General features: G+C 33.7%; 3 protein-coding genes across 12 annotated transcripts; 2 read left to right on the forward strand and 1 right to left on the reverse strand.

Moving 5' to 3' along the window:
• The first annotated feature begins 1503 nt into the window (after positions 1 to 1503).
• Positions 1504 to 22182, forward strand: LOC145738849 (potassium voltage-gated channel subfamily KQT member 1-like). Of its 7 annotated transcripts, none has more exons than XM_081993965.1 (18): positions 1504 to 1662; positions 5633 to 5835; positions 9241 to 9438; positions 12411 to 12545; positions 12601 to 12683; positions 13846 to 14027; positions 14077 to 14205; positions 14262 to 14372; positions 14430 to 14611; positions 15481 to 15635; positions 15997 to 16095; positions 16630 to 16700; positions 17206 to 17333; positions 17386 to 17482; positions 17686 to 18023; positions 18079 to 18269; positions 18421 to 18482; positions 19360 to 19502. In XM_081993965.1, exons 2-17 carry the CDS (start codon positions 5663 to 5665, stop codon positions 18459 to 18461), a joined length of 2313 nt encoding a protein of 770 aa, XP_081850091.1. In that variant the 5' UTR covers positions 1504 to 1662; positions 5633 to 5662; the 3' UTR covers positions 18462 to 18482; positions 19360 to 19502. The 7 variants fall into 7 exon arrangements, with proteins under 7 accessions (XP_081850091.1, XP_081850092.1, XP_081850087.1 ...); XM_081993966.1 differs by having other exon boundaries at positions 18424 to 18482; XM_081993961.1 differs by lacking the exon at positions 18421 to 18482 and having other exon boundaries at positions 19360 to 22182.
• LOC145738853 (peflin-like) lies at positions 22181 to 23237 on the reverse strand. Of its 4 annotated transcripts, none has more exons than XM_081993975.1 (4): positions 23010 to 23237; positions 22834 to 22955; positions 22562 to 22774; positions 22181 to 22505 (listed from the first exon to the last, which is right to left on the reverse strand). In XM_081993975.1, exons 2-4 carry the CDS (start codon positions 22946 to 22948, stop codon positions 22279 to 22281), a joined length of 555 nt encoding a protein of 184 aa, XP_081850101.1. In that variant the 5' UTR covers positions 22949 to 22955; positions 23010 to 23237; the 3' UTR covers positions 22181 to 22278. The 4 variants fall into 4 exon arrangements, with proteins under 4 accessions (XP_081850101.1, XP_081850102.1, XP_081850099.1 ...); XM_081993976.1 differs by having other exon boundaries at positions 22834 to 22934; positions 23003 to 23237; XM_081993973.1 differs by having other exon boundaries at positions 23003 to 23237.
• A 793-nt stretch (positions 23238 to 24030) lies between these two features.
• On the forward strand, positions 24031 to 25875 carry Nt5a (5' nucleotidase A). The gene is made up of 2 exons (XM_081994665.1): positions 24031 to 24190; positions 24251 to 25875. The coding sequence occupies exon 2, from the start codon at positions 24287 to 24289 to the stop codon at positions 25673 to 25675; it is 1389 nt and encodes a 462-aa protein (XP_081850791.1). The 5' UTR covers positions 24031 to 24190; positions 24251 to 24286; the 3' UTR covers positions 25676 to 25875.
• Positions 25876 to 25980: the final 105 nt, after the last annotated feature.

The following is a 25980-nucleotide window of genomic DNA, read 5'->3' on the forward strand; positions in this document are numbered from 1 at the left end:
GGAACTTGATTTGATTAACGGCAATAAATTTTGTTCACTTATTAGGGATTGACCCATTCTTTTTTTTAATCAATATATATTTTGGACTTACCTTAAATAGCATCCTGCATTTTCTTGATTTAAAATAAATCAATAATTCTACTTGCTTTGCTAGCTTTCCTACAGATGGGAGTATCTATAGCACTGGTGTTTCTAGATAAAAGCAATAATAGATGATATACCAAGAGAGCATGAAACAGTATTTGGTGGAAAATCCACGTGGGGTTTTCAAAGGACAATTTAAGCGAGATACCGTTGGAAAACTGTTAAAAATATACTCGACAGTTAGTGACGTACCTAACAATGTAAATCAAACCATAAAAAAACATATACTACTTGAAAAACTTGTCATTTTGTTCTAATAGAAACTGAATTAGTCACTTATGACGCTGTATGTAATTTGATGCTTTATTCCGCTTATGAGGTTCTGTATAGTGTGGTACTTCAATAATTGAAGTTGCATAATATACAACTTAATCCGCCACTAAAGATGTTTCGTGTTATAAGCCGATATTACCTGGTTCAGGTTGGGATTAACCACTTGACCTATAAAGTAAATTGGTGGGGCTTTATTGATAAAAGTGGCAATATTCTCAGTGTATTCTAAGCATGCTAGAGTCAAAGTCAAAGAGTAAAGTTCAAGTTAATTTAGATCTTATTGTAATATAAAAATGCCGCGACAATGATTAAAATTCATCCATTTGATCCACAAAATGACATTTATAGGCTTCTGTTTAATGACAAACAGAGTTTAATTCTACGGCATGTGCGACTAACTTTGAGTAAGATGTTAAATCCCTCTTAACATTATGCAACAAAGTTTCCGTTTACTTTAAAGATTACATCTATAATATCGACTAAGATGAGTTTAGACTAGATAATTATATACTGTTTGAAGACACAATATTATCGCTAAGCAACTCTCTTGATTAAATAAAACTTTAAATGGAATTAAATAAGTAAATCGAATCTCTTAAGCTCTTAAGCTTGGAAAGGATCGTTTTCCTCCACGATCGAGTTGAATGATTCTTGGATCGTAAATTCTAATTAATGGTGGAGGAGTGTTCAGTTCGGTCGTTTAAACTGTGTAAGGTAAATCGTGTAGCCTCAATTTATTATGTTGCCAAAAGAGCTCCCTTGACATATAATTATTATTGATTAAATGGCAAATGTGTCATATATGTAGTTACGCTGTTGTTTCAACATTTGATATTTATTACCTCTGTACATTTAAATTGGGAATAGGTAAAACTAATCTAATTTTTGGTAAAATGCTCATATCTAGGAAGTTAGTTAATTATAAAACTATGAAAGTTGGCGAGTAGAATTGAAAAGTGGATCATCCGTGATAAGTTTGAAATAAATGCGAATCCAAAATGATGCTGAGTCTGAGCCTGAGCAGAACGTAGGATGCGCGGCATTTTCTCTATAGTTTTCGCTTTGGGAAGGCCACAGCCACTGGCTTTGCCAGTGTCTATCGTCGTGGATTTCGAATGTTACCATAAATTTACCGTGTGCCGTCCGAGAATGTAGAGACTTAAGTTTTCCTCGACAAGCCGGACTAGAAACTCTAAAGATGAAAGAGCTCTGTCTCTTGCTGATAGAGGCGCATTCACCGCAAAGGTGAATACCCCTTTTTACCCACTTTTCATGCTGTGTCGGTTAGAGTAATTTACTAGCGGAATGAGAAATAATAACAAGGTGAAGGAACGACGCTTTTTCACTTAATAACCGACTCTTAAATTGTCCTGTTTTCTTGTGTAGCTGATGGTAGTTAAACTTGTTCGTGCTTAAGTATAAGAACTATTCAACGGCGCAATTTTCCGTAATAAGACCAATTAAACATCGGTTGGTTATTTCTTATACAAATCCGCTCGCTAGTTAACCTATGCTAATACAAATGCACTAAAAGCTACTGCATAAATTTCTTAAAATACCCGCTAATCTAAATAAAACAGATACAATGTTTAGATTTTTCTTGTTAGCAAGCGTGCGAAAACTTTTAAACAACGAAGAAAAGTGGGTGTTACACATACAAACCTTCAAACTTCACTATCAGAGGAAAAACGACGCACTAACTGAAATAATTTTACTTACTAAGACAATCATATTCATGTTCATTTAGCACAAATATTGTATGATATTTTCAGTAGTGCTTTTGTAATATAACATTGTAGAAGCAAGTAGTCTTACAGTTTGTAAGCTATGATCTTTATGTATGAGAGCTTAGTGCCTCGAGACTTCTTTCCTAAATTAATGGTCCTCTGTTACGTTTAAATCCCACAAAACGTAACGATAAACCGGCGCCCAACGTTTTTGGATACCTCGTAAATCTCAAATAAGCTTTTGTATCGATTTTACCAACCATTTTCCTTAACTAATCGTTTTTACAAACTTATATACATATTCTACTAATTTATCCCAATTTAATAGTTCGATATACCCTGACCTGAATTCACTCAAAACTCATTGATAAGAATTGCAGCTATATCGTATTCAATCTTTACGGCATTGGCTACACTTCAATTTTACGATTCGATAAAGTGTTTATTAAATGTTCGAACTATTTATGTTATTGACTGCAAATTTGTTAAATTAAACCTAGACTGTTTAAAAATACTTTAACTTGGCTATAATTAGTCTGTTTAGGTCAATTTATTTTTATTTTAAACATACAGAGTGTCTTAAATTTATTGAATGCGACTGTTATTATATATTGGCTTAGTTATTATACGAGGACACATCTGGAAAACGTTTTAATGAATATCTAATTAAAACTGGCTGAGAACTTTTTCTAAATGGGACTCATGTTTTGATAAACCAACTTAATCCCTCTTGGTTCAAATGTTAACCAAATCTCATATTTTATTTCATTTTAGCTTTAAAAATTTGATTAAGATACGTGAAAAAACGTAACTAAAGGCGCTTCCAGAAATGTTATTATTGTGTCTTTGAAGTTTAATTAAACATGATCCCAACTAAGTTGTCTCCCTTATTGAAAATATTTGAGGAGAATCTTTGTGGGGACCCTCGCATCAGAAATTAAGAATGTTAAAAGCCTAGACGTGAGCGAAAATTTGAAGTAGCGTGACCTAAAATTGGCAATTTGTTCATTATGCAAGAAAAAAAGGTCGAGGAATATGTAAAGTGGTTCTGGAATCAGTTTCATTATTTTCTTTAAAAGTTCAAGTTAAATGATGTACTTAACGAGTCAAGCTTACTCCAGACACTCAGTAAATATAGAAAATAGCACTAATGGATCCGTTACACGTGACCAGTGAGTTTGACATTTGTAAATGCATTTATTCAACAACGGACAGAGATATAATATAAACGTGACATTTTCAGCCGATTTTAGTCAATAATTGTGTAGATAATAATATTGTGGTATTTAAAATGTATGCAAAACTAATAGAAATATTTTCTTTAAGGCGAGTAGATGATTTTGGAAACATTTCTATATTGACAAAAAAAAAACGAAATTTGATATTGGCTATTTAACTGCATAAGCTACAGGAATAGAATTTTAAAAATAACGTTTCTTTATTGTTATACTAAGTCAATGTATTTTTAAGACGACATTACAATACCCTTTTCATAGGAGCAAACAGAATTGAGAGATCAATGCAGAGTAAGTTTTCCTTGTTGTGAGAAAATTTGAAATGTATGAAAACGATTTATGACTATAATAATTATTCCCGTGTAATCAATGTGTTATCAGTGTTGCTATAACGTTAGGGGGTATTTCCATTACCGTTAAATAGTAATTGGTTTCTTATCGTTTCACGGTTTACGCTTTATGAAAAGCTCCGGCAGGATTATCACTTTTTTTGGCATTGGTTGTCTGTTGGAGCTATTCCAGGCATGCAAACACTTTAAAAAGCGATTGTAACAACAGGTTGTATTTGATGGGGATCTCGCATGCTGAAGATGACGCAGCCAGGGCTGAGAAAAAAAATCGAGCAAATCTATAAACAGTTTTATCGCGTTCGGAATTTATTTTCGATCCTAATCATCGTAAACTATTTTTAATACCACGTGCAAAACCCCTGTAACCCGGAGTACAAAAATGTATTTTAAATTTATCTGCTCTACTGTGTACTTTTGCCTGCCGAAACTTCATTTTTCTGGCAATTTATTGGTTTATCGGTTCCATGTTGTTTTGTTAATTTCCCTTTCCCCCTTGTTTGAAAAATAAATTTATCGAGTGTTTTTAAAACATCGTCCAAATATAAGCTATTAGTCTGTAAATTCGATGTCCTGTTTATACTTTCAGCGTAATTTAGAATTTCAACCTTTCATGCTAATGCGGTTTAGAACCCATTAATTTTACACTCTGAAAAATCCAGTGAGGTCAAAGTCAACCTTAGCATATGCTGTATAATCTGTTTTTATTTATTTTTGAGTTTCCAGCCCAGGTTAAATAAAAACTATTTTATTTTTATATGTAAACTTCTCGTCATCTGTCTTAAACTGAACTCCTCCGAAATGCTGCTGATAAATTGCCGATTATCCATCAAAGTCTAAGCTACATTTAATCCTGATTATCTTCGGCTTTACTGATAGGAAGTCGACGGGAATCATGAAGCCGTTAGTTGACTGTTTTATCTGACGGGCAAGCGAAAAGGCTAGGATTGGAAACCATTTATCTGGATGGCTTGAAAGTTGATAGCAAATTTTTAACTGACTTAAAGAGCTTTTTAAATCCATTATCCTTTTTTTAACCACATTTTTAACTGAAAGGAACTACAGACATTCATACCTAAATAAAATTTAAAAAATCCAAGTTGACTTCAACAACATCGGCATCTTGTTGCAGCCAGCAAAGCTTTAAATTCATAAAGTAATAAGCAAATTCTCACGTTTATTGCTTAAAATAACTTACAGTTTTATTACTGGGAACCCTAATAATAAGAAAGTGGATATTATATTAAAGTTGACTTTTCTAGAAGTGGTTAGCAGCTCCAAGAAGTAAAAACAGCACATTGAAAACCATAAATGGACAGTTTTCTAGTTACAGTTATTAGTTTTAATTTTGTTGATATCCAAATAATTGACGTGCTTCTGTTAAAAAGGAGGTATTCCAGAAATTGCTTTATAAGTTCAGCTATCTGTGTAATTTCAAAAAATTCATTCGGGAATTCAGGAGAACTATGCTTGGAGGTTTTGTTATTAATTTCTCTCGCACAAAGTGGATAGTTGTGTAAGCTGAAGCTCATTCCAGGCTTCACAATCGATTTATGGCCAAGGCCTTTAACATAAATCGGAACGTACCTATTAGTTTTTCTTGCCGTTGATCAAAACTTATTCTACGTTTCTAATGAGTTATATTGTCCTGTTTGACCTTTACATAACGGTTCTTCGAATAAGTTTTTTTCGAACGGATAGGGCAAACAGGAAAAGCTATCATCCTCGATGACTATCTTTTCTGACTGTAGGAATTTATAAATGCAAAATGGGAGATGTCTTGGCAGGCAGCCAAATTATTATCCCAGTTGGGCGATATGGATAAAAAAAATTCAAATGTAATTTGCAGTTCAAATTCAACGTTAAATTATGATTGAAATAGCCTAAATAGCATTATTTCTTCTAGATCTACTCCTTGACTTATTAAGCATCGAAAATGACATCTGGAACTACCTCACCTGCCCCCAACGAATCTCCAGCTTTATCTCATAGACCTCTTTTAACGTCACGTGACCCAGCTTTAAGGACCAAGAAATCCGTCGAATTTCAGACAATCTACAAAGGCGATGAAGATAATAGACGATTTAATGAAAAATGGGACCAAGACAAGTAAGTACTCTTTCACGTAAGTTTGAGAATCTTAAAGGGAAGTGTTAAATGGATATTTAGTTTCGAAACAAACATCCCTGAAATTGCGCTTCTGTGAGGAATTCCTGCGGTGAAGTCCTCTTAACTTAAACTGGTCTTAGAGTGGTACACAATTAGTTAAGTAGATATGTACGTGAAAATGGGCTTGACAAGGAATGCGAATGCTAAAAAAAACAACCCCAAGTTTAAGGAATCCATGGCAAGGAAATAAATTTCACAATATTCGACAGGACTACGTCATCGGGGATGGCTCAAGTAGAAGAGGAAAAAACTCGAAATTGAATAAAACAGCTAGTCAGAAAACGTGGATTTGAACCGGATAAAGTGGGATTTATTTAACTATAGTAACCAATACAAGGGGACAGCAGCGGTTGTTCCTAGATAGAGCTGGAATTAGTGAACGTTTGAGACTAGGCTCCAAATTCGATGAAACTGCGAAAAATAAACTATTCGTTTTTACCGAAGTTTTCCGAGCTGTTTTGGGTTTCCAACTGAAAATATTGGACAAAGTCAGCTCCTTCGCAAAGCCCTCCTTTGAGATTTATAGTAATCGAAATCAGCCAGCGAGGAATGTTCTTGTGACGACATTGTTTTCTCTAGGAGCCGCCGTTTAATTCAATTTCTGGATAGGAGACGCCAGTCAGGAATGATTTCTCTTATAAATTGGCGTGGAGTAATTTATTCTCTTTAATTTAGGATTTATTACAAAATATAAAAGTATCGGAATAAATCAAAGCTTTTCTTTTACTTGCTAAACAGTCATGAATAATACATGTATACCGTGGTTTGTTTTGTTTGAGTTTGATACCCCTTAAATTCTGTCCTTTGAATTTAAGTGGAAAAAACATTCATTATAAGTTTTTATTGTTTTAATAGTGTTTTTAATTATTATTATTATTATACAATTTTTGTTTAGGGGTTTTGCAGATTTTAATGAAGAAAATTAATCAGGTAGTATAACATAAAGATAAAAGTAAAAAAAAAATTAAACAAGCATTTTGTGCTTAAAAAAAATCAGTACTTAAATCACTGTCTAAATTTGGGTGAATCAAATGTAAATTACTAAGATTTATTCGATTTGATAATAAACATACCACAATTGTAGTCTAATGTTGGTAAATAATATATAGGGTAAATATCGTGACTGACGATTTGAGTTAAAAAGCAAAGTTTCTGGCCTAATTACATTTTGAAACAAAAGAAGTGGGTAGTTTATTGCCCATCGAGTTGTTTATTTAATTTTAGTGGCATTGAATTAACAACTTGGAGCAGCGCGGAGCAATAAAAGCAGGTAACGTAATGTTTATACTTTGCGGCGATATTTAACTGGTCTGTGGAATAAACTTTTTCGAAAAATCCAGTCGGACTTTTATAAAGTTTGAGGCCAGTTCATAATCCGCGGTTGAAAACAGCGCAAGGCAGGTAGAACGACTATCTCGCTCTGACACGAGAAAACTGGAGATATCCAGAGTTTCCAGCCAGTTTCAGCGATGCCTATCATAGAGTCGGAAAACAACAACATGAAGTGCGGGAGGAACATTCGCGTTACTCCAAACTCCGATTTAACATTCCTAACTATTATTAAACATATAGAAAAAGACATTAAATAAATGTTGCAAAAATGTTTTGCACATACAATTTTCGAATGGACACTATTCAGTGCTGGAGTGGTTTTTATTTATTAATTTGTTTTAGCGCGTTTGAAAAAACTTAAGTGAGACAATGCTGGAGCCCCCCGAAAAGTTGTTAGTTAATTACTTAAGAAGACTTTTCAATCAAATCTGGATTTAAGGTATTTATAACCTAAATAATTGCATAAATTTACTTTAGAATACAAACATAAGTTTTAAACGCCAGCGGCACTTATTGAAAAAAAAACACTTCATCCAAATTAAGAGCTTGTTAGATTTATAATCGATACACAAACAATAAATCAAATAAAGATTACATTTAACAGAACACCGGCTATTAATCAATGACGGTTCTCTGTTGCTCCCAATGCTAAACTGTAATCAAAATATTTTCTAGCCGCATTTAAAGTACACCTTCGTGATATTAACGGGCATCAGATTGATTTCGCACTTCTTTATTTTTTTAACTCGAATTTGATTTGGAAAAACTGTAGAAAGTCGTGGAAAACCAGTGAGGGATTGATGGAACAGAATCGAAAACGAGGTAGTTTAAAGCAACATTATGACTGTTTTTTTACTTTATATTTTGTTAGACTTTTTGCTTATTTGTTATCTGTGCCAACACTGTTATTTAAATAATAGTCTAAATTATATGCACAGGTTAATATAAAATAAATGAAACGTTTTGGAAAAAATAAAAAATGGCGCAAATGCCTTGGTGTAAGATGAAAATGGGAATTTTGATATTTACTTGATTTTGCGTATATTAGTTTGATAGTCTATTTTCTAATTTAGTACGAAACTCTAAAATTTACTTCGTCAGTGTCATGATTTTTTAAATTTTTATCGAAAAGATCCAACAGTAAAACAATGTTGTTAATCAGTAGTTAAAAAACTCATCTCCCTGATCACTGTAATCATTTGGATTATATGCCAGTTTGATAACTACTCCCCTATACTTGAAATCAGTGTAAGTGGTAAAAATTGTGTAAGCTGAGCTTAACGTTGAATTGAAATGGCGGTATTATAGTAAAAGAGACGTGCAGACACTACATAAACACATTACCAGAGACGTTTATAGTCCCTTATAATGAATGGAAATACAGCTGGAGCGGAAAAAGTTTTAAGCTACTCTAAATATTTAAACCTGTTTAGTTTTGAATACCTTCCAAATTGTTTTTAATTATTATGGGAATTTCATGTTCTGGCTAAAAGTAGGCGGAAAACTCTGCACCATCACCGAGTTGTTTAATTGTGTTTACCGTTGGCACAGGCTCATTGATGATTGCCGCTTTTAATTAAATTTTTCAACAAATTTTCCAGTTGGATCACATGCATAGGGGCCTGATTTTAATCTTTCTATTCAAGCTTATTTTGCTGTCCTGGTGTGTTGTGCGAATACCAGAAGAGTAGACAGAAAATTAATTGCATATCACATTCTTTACACAAGGCAAAACTATTTTAATTTGTATTCCCTGAGGTAAGGAAATGTCCATACTGTTACTAAACTGTTAATGTTTTAGTTTAGGAGCTTAACGATGGACCACTATGTTGCAGTTAAAATACAACAGATTAAATCTGGCTTATAAATAATGATGAGTTTTTAGGATGTGAGGTGTAAGGATTAAAACCTTATCCCTTAATCTCTTGGATGGAAACATAATTCTATTGTGTATGATACACATTTGTTTGAATGAATATATTTAAAAATGTATTAATAAAGCTATGTTTGCAGTTTCAGGTCTGTGCTGTCTTCGACAGGTCCGAGTACGGAGCAAAGGGGACGACTTTTTCAACCTAGAATGTCGTTGTTGGGAAAGCCACTCAATTACAGAGCTTCTCGTCGCGATGCCCGATACCGAAAACTTCAGAGCCGGGTCTACAACTTTTTAGAAAGGCCTAGAGGACTTGCTTTTGTTTACCATTTTCTTGTGTAAGTACTTAACCTAACCGAAAGTTTAAATTTTCCTGGTAACGTTAGCAAAAGCCGACCCCTTAAATTTAATCATGCCGGATCCTCGGTCTCTGAAATTTCGAGCTCGAATTGAAATCCGGATCATCTTTTAACTATTTATGCTTTGGAACTTCATTAGAAAAGCAGACACGATAGAAATAAATTTTCGAGAAAATTTTGCTCTGGAATGCAAAACAAACAAGCATAAAATTTAATATTTAAAGCCAATTTTGCATCACACAGTATTAAGTATAGGTAGAGTCGTCAGTTCAATAATTGTCCCCACACAATGACTAATAAATGTACCATTTCAGAAATCGTCAAGCTGCAACTTTGAGAAAATGAATATATAATTAAAAAAATAAACATATCATAAAGGCAAATGTAAGACAAATTTGTTACATTTTAAAAAATGTACGAGAGATGTTTGTTGCTCGGTTGCCACGTATATAATGATAATATTATCCATATCAACATTTTTGAATTAATTTTTTGAAGCTATACGATGACTAGTAATAAAACCAGAAAATTTCATCTCGCTTTAATAAAAAATTATGCTACAATCATAAGTCAGGTCTTCTGATAAATCTAGAGTAAATTTTATGGTTTTTGGCGGAGCGCTCGCAATCTCGTAGTTATTCAGTAAATAATAACCAGAATGGTAACATCTCTATGCAAAACGCAATTTAAACCCGAAACGGCATAAAATTCCATAATTTATTCATAAACGTCAGTCAGAAATTATGGCCTATTGTCTACGTCTGCTTTGACTGAAAAAGGTAACTAATGAAAAATATTCAACTAGTGCTTGTGAAATGAATAAACTCCTTTGACTTGAATAGTTGATAAAGTTTATTCAGTAAAAACACAATTTGGAACTGAATAACCATTTAGTATGAAAACCTCTAATTTAGGACGGTTTAGAATGGCAATTACCTTTAGTAAACGTGAGAACAATACATCAATAGATCTTCGCCTCAATTGTAATTTGGAGTAACAATTTCGGGTTGTGGGTAAACATGAATGCCAAATTGGCAATTTAATATACTTGAAGGCATTGTAAAATAAAAGCAAGTGCTGTATCGTAAAGGCAAATATTGGCCATTCGGTTGTTCTTGTCAATTGAGACTGGAAACAAACAGCAAATAAGTTATCTGAACTGAGGAAACTGGAATTGCTGGAAAATTTTTAATATTAATCATATCATATCGATGTTGCGTGTTTCGCTTTTAAACGCTTTGTTGAGTGCCCTTTAAGTTTACCTAAAAAAAAATAAACGGTCTACGTACCGTAAAATGAAGATTAATTCGTCTGTCAACCGCAGATATGCCAGAAAATCTTACATCCTAGATATCACTTCAAAAAGATCTAATATAGAGCTTACATAATCCAGAGAAGTATGACAAACAGTTAATTTTACGTTTAGTGTGCATGGCAGGAGTTGTGCACCTACTTTCACAATTAAAAATAGTTAATTTGCTAATGAGTCGACACCTTTAACTTCGATTGATAATTACCGCAATGCGGATGTGCATTGTTTGTGAATTTTCCATTTAAAATGCTATTAAATTGCAGTTGACCATTTATGCAACAATTGACGTCAATCGTTTTTAATAATCCTTGTTCATCATTTAGATACCGTCATGTCGGTTGTATAACTATTAATACGTTTTATAAACGTTTGTCATCTGGGCTTAGGTAACGAGTTTGTATAATAAGTATAAATGTAGCTATATTTTACTAAATATTGCAACTATCGATCTAACTTTATTGCCTTGCAATTGATTTGAAACATTGGATACAACGAAAAGGCAGGATATTCGCATCACATAGAAACTACTCAATTAGATCGGACGCTTTGTCCTCGATGCCATAAACGTGTATACGTTTTCCAAAAACCCCCTCAGCGAACATTTAAGAGGAAATACCCGTTAGAGCACTTTGTAGGAAAGGAAACCCTACCGCTTAATAGGAATTAAAGCTATTTTGTTGTTAGCAGTTCCTGTCCTTTGTTGCTGTTTTGCCATTTCAAAGAATGAATACACAAAACTTTAGCAGGTTCAGTTAATTAAAAACTCTTGTCAATAACAAGTCCTTCAATCTCCAACGTCGGTTCTTGAAACTTGACATGTTTCGGTCTTTTTATGCTCCTGCATGAGATTTTCAATCAGCTGCGCTTTATTCAAGGCAGCTTTCATCTGCAGAGCATGCCAGTGGAAAATATGAAGCCCGTTATGTTACATAATACTATCACAAATGTAGAAAATATTTACGTCAACATGTACATTTTCGTGTTGCTTTCAATTTTGAACATCCATGCACAAGAATTCAAATATTTCTTACTTTGCTACTTGCAAAAAATTCCTTTCGGTACACTGAACTTTTCAAAAGTAAGGCCAATATATATATCTTTTGACCTGTAGCAATTCCTTTATTAATTTACATTTTTTACGTTAAATTCTTACCCCTGAAAAACCCTGTTGTATTTCTTGTTTTTCCTCTGCTCATCAAAGGTATCCGCAAACCCAATTTGGAGGCGAAAAAGTATTACTTGTCGTAAAATTCTTTTGAGAAGAAATTTTGTAAACTAGGTTGGTTGTGATAAAGCAGAATGTTGACTTTTTTGTATGCTTTTTCATAACATATGAAGGTAAAAATTTCTTGGTAAAATAGGGAAATGATTTAAGTATTACAAATTTTGCATGTTTAGAACTCTCAATACTGAAACTCGAACTCTGATTACGAGCAACAGGGGTCGGGCACGTGTATGTGTATACCAGAAGGAAGTTTAAATTAGTCCCTTAATTTTATAATAAATAATATATTTCAAGGAGTAAACAGCAATTTATTCAATTGAATTCTCCAAAGAGAACATGTCATACTTTCTGTAGTTAACGATTGCGACCGAGGACTTAACAAAGTTTCCCACGTCTGACTTTTATTGGTTTCAGGTTCGTTTTAGTTTTCACCGGTCTAGCGTTAAGCGTGTTTTCAACAATAGAAGAATACGAAAAGCAAGCCGGAGATGTCTTGGTTTATATGGAATCGATCGTTTGTTCTACCTTCTTTTTTGAACTTGTGCTGAGGTAAGCCGATTTAACGTTGAAATTTTCCAACACTGAAATAATAAATAATTTCTAGAACTTGGTCGTCGGGATGTAGGTCTCGATATCAAGGACTCATTGGCAGGCTAAAATTTTTACGGCGTCCTTTTTGCGTTATTGGTAAGTAATTTTAAAGTTTAATACTAAATAATAATTAAAACTCATTTTTGCTATATTGCCATGAAGTACAAATACTAGTATTTGATAATTGAATAGTACAAATGACAGGAGGTGGTTTCTGTCAACTCATGATTACCGATCCAAACGCGGTATAATCTAAACTTAAAATTTGAAGGGTAAACTACTTTGCTATCACAATTAATTAAAACTTGTCATTATTATTCTTTGATCTATATTTAGTTATTTAAAAAAATTGAGTGAGCAAATGTAATTACTAGAGTCATATTGCAAAACTTCTATGGCGGAAAATTAGAATGCTGGTTTTTAATTCCCTCTGAACTCTATTGAGGAAATTTATATTCAGCCTGTCGTCAGTTTTATTATCAAACTTTATAACTTTGAGAGCGACTGATGACTGAAATACGTACCAATTTATGTATAGAGCGAAAACTCGTTAAATTCAAATTTTCACCTCAAAAACCGGTTTATAGTGGCAGGTTTGTAGTATATTGTATTTACCCCTTAGTCGAATAACAACTCTGCACATTTATTTAATCTCCTATCCGATATACAGCTAAAATTTATCCGACATTATTGCATTTTTGTAGTGACGCTCGGATGATTTTAATATTTTACAATTAGCACAAAATCGTTACATGCTTTTAATTAAATAAAGTTGTATTGTTTTCACTTAAACACTAGTGTTGTAATCAATCAATACATTTACAGCACTGGCAAGTGCAAAATAAAATCTTTTAAATATTTAGGTAAAGGTTTAAATTTATAAAATTCTGAATATTGATCCTCAACTCCACAAGGATCTTATTTCGTAGAGCTCAAATGTCAATTATTCGAACCCAATTAAATTAAATGCATAGAAATGTTTTTCCAAGATAATTTTGTGCATTTTATTTACGTAGAAAATCGGCTTCCAGTTTATTTCCAGGAAATCTACTAAAAGAGAATTGGTTCGGATTTATTCAGAAAACCAATCGATTAATGTATTGAAAATTGCTATCATGAAAATGAAGTTCAGTGTTTCAATTCCATCTAATTTATTTTAATATATCAATCAACGCTTTGAAGATCTTTAAGCATAATTTTTGTAGATATGACTCTCATTTTATTATAAATACTGACACGCATCCAATTATTTTTTTAGACATAATTACTATAGCAGCTTCTATAGTTGTTTTGGCCCTTACAATGAAATCAGGAGGACAGGTACTAGCAGCTAGCGCCCTTCGTGGTTTGAGGTTCTTTCAAATTTTACGAATGGTTCGTATGGATCGAAGAGGTGGTACCTGGAAGCTTTTGGGTTCAGTTGTTTTTGCTCATCGACAGGTATTATTCTGCATTTTGGTTTCTGCGGTTTTTCAGTGTTTTGTTTTAGGAACTAATGACTACCTTATATATTGGGTTTCTTGGTTTGATATTTGCATCTTTTCTCGTATTCTTAGCTGAAAAAGACGTTCCCCACACTAAGTTTAATAATTTTGCTCAAGCCCTCTGGTGGGGTGTGGTGAGTTTTTGGACTCTTAGTTAAATTCCGTGTTTAACTTTGCAGTACTTTTGTAGATAACGCTTTGCACTGTAGGCTATGGTGATATGGTTCCCTATACTTGGCAAGGAAAAATTATAGCGTCTTTTTGCTCCCTTCTCGGTATTTCCTTTTTTGCTCTACCAGCTGTAAGTTAAAGCAATTCATGTTTAAATTTAAATACTAATTTCTAGTGTATTGTTTAGGGAATTTTAGGTTCCGGATTTGCTCTTAAAGTACAACAACAACAAAGACAAAAGCACATGATTAGACGAAGACAGCCTGCGGCTTCCCTTATTCAGGCCCTGTGGCGATGTTATGCCGCAGATGAAAAGTCCATGTCAGAAGCGACATGGAAAATACATCAAGTTGCGCATAGTCCTCCAACGTAAGTATAAATGCCACTATTAATAATAAATCAGACAAACCGCAGTGAGAAAACGTATGTGACTTTTTTAGTACAAAAGCTTACGGCATAATGATCTGTTGTCGAGAATAAGGTTGAGAATGAATGTTTTTGTTCTTTAAACTGGGCACCTTGTTACCTCTTTTATGTCAATGCAAAAATGAGTCAAATATTATAAAACTTTAATTGTATGACTGCTCCAGCATTTATGAATTTCATAAGAAGGCGTCAAGCTTTCAAGCGACAACTCATTTCCAACAATAATAGGTCATTTAAAACTTTCGTAGATTTATTATGATGAAAATTCAAAACTTAACCTTTGTTCAATTTAACTTTTGACAGCATTCAGCTCAACTACAAAACCAGATTTAGTAGTTTAGAATATGACACCGAGATTATACGTAAAAAATGATGACAGCAGTGTTATGCAAATTAATTATAAAAATGGTAACGGTTCTTTGAACGATTTTAAGAGAGGCCCTAATCTTATTTGTTTTTAATTATCCTCAGCTTGTGGCTATAGGGAACAATCTTTTCAAGGAAATGTTAATCCTTAAAACCCAAACCCGGTCCTCGGAATTTGTATTTTTTTCCTGATAACGTCCGCAAAATTCCTTGATTATTTATTTTTACGTAAATAGAAGGAATTCATAATCTCGGTTCGTTATGCGAAACCAACAAACTTGATTAGGTAATTGGGAGATAATAATCAAGTAGATTGGAGATATAATCGTAATTTTGCTATTTAAATTAGGGATTGAATTAAGTTAGGATTATTTCAAGAAACTGGATTAACAAGGCGAAGGTCATGTAGAGAGAGGTTAATGTTTGAAGAGAGAATAACGTTTCAGAAGATCATCAAGCAGCTTCAGGCACAATGCCTCATTTGTAGGCCGTCTTTCAACCATTCGTCGACATCGTAGCCAACCTGTAGCCAGCCTACAATCTCCTGCAATCATGCACCAAAAAAATCTATCCAGAATGAACTCTTCCTCGGACTACGTAGGTAAGGTTCCTCTGGGGAAATTTGGCGATGTGGTCAACCGAAACAAATTCTTTCACCTGCAAAACCAACGTAATTAAATTGCGTTACAAATTGAGTTGTCGATGATTAATTAATAAACGATTTGTTTGGCTTATGGGGGTTAAAAAAAAAACATGGGTGATCTAAATTTGCAAATTGATATTTTGTTATTTGTAATTCAGAATAAACAATAACGTGCATGTTTCAAAGTGTTGCCGATAAGGGAGTTTATAAACATCGGTTTTAAAACATCCCGCTAGGGAGAGAGCCCCAACTAAATTATGCAGGCAAAAATGGCGTTAGCTTGCCACTAGAGAAATTCGTTTTTTTACTTTTTATGCAGGCAACAGCAGCAACGGAACTAGGAACACCCTGAATGCCACCTTCCTCGACGAAATTTCAACTGCCAGCGACACCAAAATCACCGTAGAAAACCAGGATGGTAAGTTCTTAACTAACGCCTTAATTAACTTTTTTCTGCACTTAACAAATATGCCTGTAATATCACTTTTTTGACTCTGAAAAATACTACAGTAATTTTTTATTTTGCATTCACTACCTGGAATGTTTATGGTAAGTATTTGACTATTAAACTAAAGTAAATTGAATGAGGAGGACAACTATTTCCAAATTGTTGACAAAATACTAAACTCATCAACTTAATAATAACAGCACTCAGGTTACATACCATAACTCTGAAAATGACCGATAAGAACAGAAGCAAAGCAAACCAAGTAAAACCAGTTTTAGTGTTCTCCCTTATACATACTATGTCGTCCGGCATTTACTCGGGTTAATTACAGGTTTACAACATTTTTATGCTTTGTTGGCTTATATTGCATATACCCGCTAGGGAACGAAGTACATGCCTTTGTTTTTGAAATTCAGTTTTGTATTACTCCTACGGTGTAATATTTTAATGAGAACGAGTTTTGTTAACTTAGAAGTACTTTAGTTATCTGTATAATAATTTCAGATGAAGAAGAAGAGCCACAGCTTCTGCAATTAACATCGCAACACAAGACAGCAATCAGGGCGATTCGCAAAGTAAGTGGTTTCTTCCTTAACTAGATTTCCTACTATGTCTGCGGTTTTAAAACAATATAAAGGGTCACTGCTAAACTGATAAATTACCTACGTTTGTCTAGAACCACCCTGTCCCTTGAGTGATTTTATTTGGTATATCCACTTGTCTGGGAACTAAGGGACTAGCGTTCGTTATTGTGTTTTCCTCTTTTACTCGTCTAAGCCTAAAAGCTGTTTCATCCCTTTGTAAACCCGTTTTGACTTTGTTAAAATGTTCAAATCGTAATTAAATTAATGATCATTTTCATCATTTGTGAATCGATATTCGAATCAAGAATAGAGATAGAGATCAGCCGGTGCGGAGATTGACTTTTATTAAAAAAAATAAAAGGGCTAAAGCAAATAAAGATATATCAAAAGGGTCACCGGGTGCGACAAACGCTCATAACTCTGACATTGTTTTTCAACTTTATTTATTCAACTTCTGGACCTGGTTTGAGTTAATACTTTCTTTTGATCTTTACAGCTCAGATATTTCGTAGCCAGGAGGAAATTTAGAGAAGCTTTGAAGCCATACGATGTCAAAGATGTCATTGAGCAATATTCATCGGGACATGCAGACTTATTAAATAGAGTTAAAAACTTGCAGTACAGGCAAGTTTCATACTTTAATCATAAAATTAAAATAACTTCGCTTTGCCTTTAGATTGGATCAGATTCTAGGCAAACAAGGCTCGAAGTCTAAAGACGTTTACGCTTCCAAAATCTCGTTAGCTTCCAGAGTAGTTAACGTAGAGAGACAAGTAAGTCACTAAAAATCTTTTTTGCTATTATCTGCTCATTAAAATGGCGTTTAACAAAGAAAATTGCGTGGAATAACCGATAAACTTGAGGGTAATTTAGGGAGTTTCAGAGTAATCATCCTAAGGATTTACGACCCTATTGTCTAGTAAAATTGCACCACATTTAGAGTGTGTTCTTTTTAACTGTAATACTGGAAATTTAGGTGGATGACATCTATGCCAAGATTGAACAATTTTTCGAGTTATACATGGAGGACCGGAAACACTTCTTGCCAAAAACCGCCCAACAAGTAGTACCAACTCGACCACAGTTTGACACATTAAAACCGTCAAACATCAAAACGGAAACCGCCCTAATCACGCCCTGGTCCTCGGCAACGAAACCCAAATCAATCCTAGTGGAAAAACAACCTTCGGATCCGAACTTACCAAATATTCAGGAGTTGGATGATGGCAGCTCTGGTGCAACTGTCAGAAAGCCCGGTTTACACCGTGGGTTTTCTGACAGTGGCGCAAGAGTAAAAAAACGCGTTACTCTTAGGTGGGTGTGAATGTTTTAATCGGTAGGTTGGACGATTTAATTATTCAAGTTGCAGTTCTCCTCGCTCTTATACGGATATGGGTCACACTAAATCAGAAACCCCAGAAGAGGAAACTGACGTCGTAACTCTAATAGTTCCACAATTAGAGCCTAAATCCAAATTGAACTTACCACCATCAGACACCACTAGAAGCACTCAGAGTTTGTCAATTATTATTGAACCATCAGGATCCGGATTGTCACCTGGTAAGTAGCAGAAAAACTAGCAATTTTGATACTCTTATAGATATTACTAATCAAATCTTTAGTGGCTTTCATCACTAGTTTGGAAGGATTTTATATCTAGGCTTTGTCGCAGCTTCTGCTTTTAAATCTAACTCGCTTCACTTATTTTCAGCAGCGTATGACGATATATATTCATCGTCGACATCTCTATAAACTTAAAAACTTACAGATCACGTGAGTCTTTCTATTCACCGGTCACTGTTTCTGGATATTAATGTGTTTCTTGTCTGGGAAGAAAATTTACGTGGAAGTTTAGTTTGCAGAAGCTTATACAGGTGTGGTAAATCCAAAACCGACCATAGGAAAACCGTCTAACGGACAGAGAAACGTACATTATTGCATGCGCGGAACAAAGACAGAAAACGAAAAAAATATCAAGTAGGCCATATTTTCAGCGCGCTGTTGCCAAACGCCAAGTATCACCAATACTGTCAAATTTTGTCGACGGTATTGGAGTTTGGCAACAGCGCGCTGAAAATATGGCCTACTTGATATTTTTTTCGTTTTCTGTCTTAGTCCCGCGCATGCAACATGGAATAATGTACGTTTCTCTGTCCGTTAGACGGTTTTCCTATGGTCGGTTTTGGATTTACCACACCTGTATAACAATTCCACAAATTTCCTTCTGAATGTTTCAGTGCATGAATTTACTGTAGAAACTTTTCTTTTATTCGTAGGTAATTAAATATTGTTCTTGCGTCATGAGTAAAAATTGTGTTTTATGACAATTGCTATTTATAAGATTATTACATAAATGTTAGTAGTGTCGCATGTACAATAAGGCACCCCAGAAAGCAGAAGTTTGTCAAATACTGTTCATCACACAATTTTGAAAAAACTTGAAATGCTCAATTTTGTATATATGAACACTTTTCCAAGAACACTCACAGTTAAATAAGTTTGTCTGTACCATGATTTTGGAACCAAAAGTCTTAAGTGACTTTTGGTGTAATGAACACTTTATTTAAATGCCACAAAACCACTAAACAATTATATAAACGTTTACAACGACTTCACTTGAAGGGCTTTATCAATATTGTTCTGTTCTCAGAACTACCCGTTGAGGACAACGAATCGGAATCTGAACAGGAAGGTGAAAGCAACGAAACATCAATAAGGAAAGAGGAAGAGGAGGACGTTGATGACATCGAAGAAGAGGTAAACGAAACCTCCTTGCTGTGCCCCACCTCTTCCCAGAATGAAATTATCATTTCGCCGAGTACATTAAATTATACTTCGAAATTGGACCCTGGTACTGAAGATATTTACATGAGGAATTTTAAAGGGTCGCACAGCAAGAGATATAAGGACTATTAAGTTTGGGGCAAAACTATAGTTTTCTGTTTACGCCAACATTTTTCAAGGCCCAAAATTTTCTTTTTAGATTCCTATAGCTTAATTCTTCAGGGCATAGTCTAAGTTTGATTTAATATTATTGTAACATTCTTCTGTCCTGAAATTTTGATCTCAGTTTAAACTCAAAATAGATCAATATTTTTATATCTCGCTTACTTATACCTACGTAGTTTTCAATTCATCAATTATTACAGCTAATTAATTCATCAGTCATTGCTTTAAGAGTTAGTAATGTTGAGGTAAACTTTTTGAAATGTCTTAGCGTTATCACAGTATATTATAATAATCGGTAAGGAATTCCCTATTATAATAATTGTTTCAACCATGTAGGGCACTTGCCCCCTTTAATCCCATTGGAACTTTGAGGTCGTGCTTTGTTAACTAAACATTTGACCCTTCAGCACTTTCTAAGAGTGGCTTTGTCGTCGAGCTTTCGATATATGACGCCAGTTCTTCAAATTAATAAACGTCACCTTAATAATACCTCTTTATAATTTGTTTCACCCTTTTTTAATGATTAATTAGGGTTTCTCTTTAATCTTTTCAAGTTCTAATTTGACTTTTAAAGGGGAGATGAAACAGAGTTTTGAGGGTAGCAGTATGTAGAATTTTAGTAAGATAAAAAATATATTCTTCAATATCGCCTACTTAACTCGCCTCTACGAAGCTATTTTTAAGTCAATTTTTCTCCTAAAGAATTTTCGCTTTGTTCACTAATATATCATCTTTGTTTGCAAGCTGCAAATATATAATTAGCCTGGCAATTAATAACAATATTTAATTGTTTCATTAAAGACTTTAACCAAAAGGGCTACACACAATCGGCTGCCACACTGCCGATATAACTAGCACCAAACATTTTTATGTACCTACTAGAAAGTGCTGAGGTTTTCTATAAAAGTTAACTCGGTTGATAAAAATTCCTTTCTGTGTTAAATGGAGTTACTAACCCAGTAAGGGAGTAAAAGCTCTACATGTTAATTTATTTTACTTTTTAGAACGCAGAACTTAATTCACATTTCCATGTAGACCGCGATAGTAGATAAACTAGATTAAGAATTGTACGTCTCTCAATTTAAATTAGTTCTTAACATTAATGTCGCGCGCTTTTACAACTTTTACAAAGTATTTTGACTTTCTTAGAGAAATATAGGATACATGAACTGAAAAATCCTAGGGCACAAAGATATAATACGCTTACGAATAGACCTAGTACCCTAGTTTTAAACGTAAACGTAGTGCCTCCAGCAAAACTAAATTTTCAAAAGTTTCCAAAAAAAATTGCATTATTTACAAGAAATAAACAACACAAATATACAATTTAAAATTAGAAGCGCAATAGCGTTATATAGTAGCTTTACGAATAGAATATGTTTAAACTTATATACTTATCTATATTAAAATTAAAATAAAAGCACTGCAGTGCTGTGAGGCAAGTTTTCTTCTGATAAAATTTATGAAAACAGTATTAACCAAGTTTATAATAGTAAAATATAATAGTCCTTAAGATGGTAGTCATATATTACTTTAATAGTACAAACGTAGAAGGAGTGAAGATATATTGGTGCTTTAACTTGCAAGCAAAACCAAAATATGAGAGTGGATTTAGTATCCATACAGCAAAGGTGACATAAATTTATGTACTATAGGTGCAGGAAATGATGTACTTTATTTTCGTAGAATCGTATATAACATTATATAATAAAGTTAAATTTCTCTCTTACAGTAGGTTATAAGATTTACGCTATATATATTGTATTACCCAACCAAAGTTACATTTAATGGAGATCAATTTATTGATATGCTTGAAATGATTTAGGGGGCTTTCCCCATTTAAAAGTTTAATTTTAACCTTTATGAAGTATATTTTTCTAAAAACTAGAAGTTTTTTCATGCTGACAGTAAAAAAATTGTAGATATTAAAATGTTTATATAAACACACTTTGTTTTAAACAACATATCTTATATATAGAGACTTTTCTTTAAAGTCAGCCAACATAAACAGCTTTTACAGAACTTTGCACATTAAATTGATCTTTCATAACATTGCCTGTGATCAAATATTTTGTAAACCCTTAGGTCTAGACACAATTTTGTTACGCGATTTTTTTCTTTATCTATATTGTTTGTTTTGTTTACTTATAGTCTATTTTAGTTACACGAAGAACTGTTCTCCAATTTCATCGAATTTACTACTATACAATAACTACCTAGACCTCTAAGGAATCATAGGGTACCATACAAGGATACTCTACACCTACCAATCTATGTGCATACTATGTGTCCAGAAATTTCTTTTTATGACATTTGACATTCACTGACTGGCCATCCTATGATGTAATCTGTGTCAAAATTCAGATCACTCCTTATCAATTTCAAGTCTTTTTCCTGATAAATAAAAAACTAAATTTTTTCAAAAAGTGTGTTCACTTTTTTAATGGTCAGTAAAGGTGAATGGAAAATGTTACTACTATAAAGCAAAATCTAATCTGTAAATAAACAATAATTATTCAATGTTTTTGTGTAGTTTTTTTAATTATCTAAAACTTATAGCAAGATTTGTTAAATGTGACATTAAAATTTTTATATAATACAAAGGTAAGTACTTAAATAATTAAGAAGAACAACTTAAAGCTATGCCAAGGTACTCTTCAAATCCTATAGTAATCATTCCTGTTCTTTCTGTGTCCTTGTTCCTGAATGCCTCAGTAAACCTTTGAATTTGAACACAAGTGACAATAAATTGGTCTATGGACATGTTTTTGTGATACTTCAAGTCACTCCTTTCAATCAAGAATTTTGTGAATGCAGGAGTGAAACGAAAACCCATTTGTTCAAAAGCTAGAACAAAAAATCCTTTTGACATTCTGCATATTGAAAAGAAGCTTTTTGCTTACCTAAAGATAGTTCAGCTTCTTCTATACTACCAGACTGATCTTTGTCATACATTCTAAAAGTAGTAAGCCAGTTATTAATATAGGTGTACAATTCCTGAAACTCATTGACATTGATGGTCCCTGTCCTATCTTTGTCAAACATTCCTATCATAAGTCTACAAGCAACTTCAGAAAAGTTTCTACCTTCAGCATTGACCAGAGCAGACTGTAGTTCTGTAAGCAACAATTAAATCACATCAATTAAGCCAATTTTAAGACCAAACAAATGTTACCCTGCCAACTAATTTCTCCAGACTTGTCTCTGTCAACATTAGAAAACCACTGATTCACTTGCGGGCTTACGGTGCCAGCCTCAGTAGCATACTTGAATTGGCTGTTCTGTGACATGGATAAACTGTGGAAAACCCAAAAAATTGAAAATTATTAAATCAATAGGCTTACCTCATACATGATTCAATGCAAATTTATAGCTTTAGGTTAGGATATTGAAAGCAACTCGGCAAGATATTTTTTTAAAAAAGGCACTAAAGTAACAACACAAGAAATTAATGGAAAATTCCCAAGTTGGTAGAAATTAAATAATAATGAACTATACTTTGAAAAGAAAGAAATTATTTGTTTTGAAATTGAGATTCAGGATTATTGGGATTGGGAAGCTGACAGGTGACAGCTCACCTGACTGAGAGTATGAGTGATTTGACATTTGACAAAGATTGGTGCGGGCAGGAAGCAATCAACGAGGGGGACAAAATCGTTCAGTATGGCGGCCGTAAACTGTCAGAAAATCAGTGACAATAATCAATCTGCTGTTGCCCACTATTCACAAATCCACTCGTCAATAATAATTCAACTAATTTAAGTTTGCAAAAATTAACCTTTAACGGACCGAAAAGCAAAACAAACAAAAACAACAAATTTTTGCGGTTTTAGCTAATAAAACCAAACTATTTTACGACTAACTTCGGAAGTTTTATTCAATTGCGCAGTAGGCGAATGTGGAGGACAAATATGGCGACTTCCGTCTCAGTCTCTTAATGCACAAACAGGATATTTGGTTTATACCTTCGAGCAAAAAGAACAAGTAGCAAATACCCCGTTTGTGCATTAAGCGACCGAGACGGAAGTTGCCATATTTGTTCCCCACATTCGCCTACACGCAATTGAATGGAACTTCCGAAGTTAGTCGTAAAACGGTTTTGTTTATATTTGGTGGTATGTGAAGTTAGCTAAAAACCGCAATGATTTGTTGTTTTTGTTTGTTTTGCTTTAGGTCCGTTAAAGGTTAATTTTTGCAAACTTAAATTAGCCGAATTATTATTGACGAGTGGATTTGTGAATAGTGGGCAACAGCAGACTGATTATCGTCACTGATTTTCTGACAGTTTTCGGCCGCCATACTGAACGATTTTTGTCCCCCTCTTTGATTGCTATTGCTCCTTCCTGCTATATTTTTTATTCATTGGCTTACCACCAAAACAAAACTGTAAACTGTCCCAAAACTAAACTAGGTTAGGGTACACACAACCTTCAATCTTGTTGAATACACTTTTTTTTTAAATAGATCACCTTCAAAATTTAAAAATTATCTGCATCAGCAATATCAACAAATTCACAGACGTTGTTTCCGCCGTAAGAAAATAATACGTGTTTGCGTTTAAATGGTTTATTAACTCTTGTGTAAATTTTTAGAATTATGTAAGGACTCGAAAGTTTTGAGGCAGAGGTATGAGCCTATCTAGGTACAGTGCTATATTGAAAAAGTTTGTTAATGTTGCTGATGCCCCAGGAAAAGTTCCGCTGCTATTTCACTGGAAAACTGGAGTAAGGCGCTTCTCCACTAACCTAAAACTTGCAGTTAGAAGGAACACTCCATTAACCATCGAGAGCTATTTCTGTTTCACTGATTATGATTGCATAGGCTTTGACTTGGACAACACATTGGCTCGATATAAAGTAGGTGCTATGATTGAAATGGAATATGACATATTAGCTAATTACTTAGTTGATAATAAAGGTTATTCAGCTAAACACTTACTGAAACCTTTAGATCATAATTTTATAATCAGAGGACTCATTGTGGATGATGAAAATGGAAATTTACTGAGAATAGCTGGTGATGGAACCATTATTCAAGCAACACATGGTACAAGGCTTTTATCACAAAAAGAAATAACTCAGTATTACCCTAACCACCGCTGGAGAGCTACAGATCTATTCACTGAAAATCCTCTACAAACATGGAATGGTCCTTATTCAGAGAAAATGCGCACCCTTTTGGATTATTATGATGTAATTGCAAGTTTAGTGTTTGCAAGAGCTGTAGATTCAATTGATGAAGATAACTCCAATCAAAAACTGTACAATATTTGGCCTGACCTGCTAGATGCACTACAAAACATGTTTACTAGAGAACATTTTCAAAATGAAAAAGGAAAATATTTTGCAGAAATCAAAGCCCACCCAGACAAGTACTATTACAGATGCAGTGAACATTTAATAAAATGGCTTTTGTCACTAAAAGCTAAAGGTAAAATGATTTTTTTAATCACTGGATCTTATGTTGATTTTGCTACACACACTGCCAGTCACACTATAGGCCCAAACTGGAGAGATATGTTTGACATAGTGATTAGTTTTGCCAAAAAACCAGGATTTTTTACTGAACAAAGAAGCTTTATTTCTCTTGATGGCTTTAGGGAAGTAGGTCCAATCAAACTTGCAGACCTTCAACTAGGTGGAATTTATACTCATGGAAACTGGACAGACCTAAAGGAATTCTTAAGAAGACATTCTCAGGTACATGATCCAAGGTTTCTTTATGTTGGAGACAACTTAGTACAAGATATTTACACTCCTAATGTTTATGCTGGTTGTGAAACTGTAACAGTCTGTGAAGAATTGGAAGCAGAAGGTGTTTATGGTCATGAAAAATGGCACCCAGATGAACAGTTTTTGTGCTCCACTATTTGGGGCTCATACTTTAAATGTAAGGACACAGGAAAGATGACTAACTGGTGGTATATTATGAATAAACATTCAAAATTCTTTGTTCCAAGCCTGGAGTATGTATCAACTTTCCCAGTTGACCATCAATTTAAAAGTAGTAGTCAATAATAAATATTAAATCTTGTATATATTAAATAATATGTTGCTCACGCTGTGCATGATGTTGGTTTTAAAAAATTTTGTGTTCATGTTTTAAATATTTTAATGCTAATTTGTTGGTAATGAAGTTGTACATTTATATAACTATAGTAGACGGCAATAAATCGGCCCATGCACGTCATTGACGTTTAACGCGCCACGTTGCCAGATGTTTAGTTTTTTTTATTAAAACCCGAACTTTACATAAATTGTGTTTTTATTTACTTCTTATATAGAAGTTGACACAGTTTTTTTAACAGAGAATTTTGAATAAC

The sequence above is a fragment of the Ips typographus genome, linkage group LG16 (assembly GCF_016097725.1).
Source record: "Ips typographus isolate SLU linkage group LG16, UJ_Ityp_2.0, whole genome shotgun sequence".
Lineage (NCBI taxonomy): Eukaryota > Metazoa > Arthropoda > Insecta > Coleoptera > Curculionidae > Ips > Ips typographus.

Coding starts and splice junctions, on each gene's coding strand:
- Nt5a (XM_081994665.1), top strand. CDS start 24,287: ATGAGCCTATCTAGGTACAGTGCTATATTGAAAAAGTTTGTTAATGTT.
- LOC145738853 (XM_081993973.1), bottom strand. Junction 22,775..22,833: donor TGGAGAAATTAGTTGGCAGG/GTAACATTTGTT, acceptor TGTTGCTTACAG/AACTACAGTCTGCTCTGGTC. Junction 22,506..22,561: donor AGAAGCTGAACTATCTTTAG/GTAAGCAAAAAG, acceptor TTTTTGTTCTAG/CTTTTGAACAAATGGGTTTT.
- LOC145738849 (XM_081993961.1), top strand. CDS start 5,663: ATGACATCTGGAACTACCTCACCTGCCCCCAACGAATCTCCAGCTTTA. Junction 14,373..14,429: donor CCTTTTTTGCTCTACCAGCT/GTAAGTTAAAGC, acceptor TGTATTGTTTAG/GGAATTTTAGGTTCCGGATT. Junction 14,612..15,480: donor GTTGCGCATAGTCCTCCAAC/GTAAGTATAAAT, acceptor ATAACGTTTCAG/AAGATCATCAAGCAGCTTCA.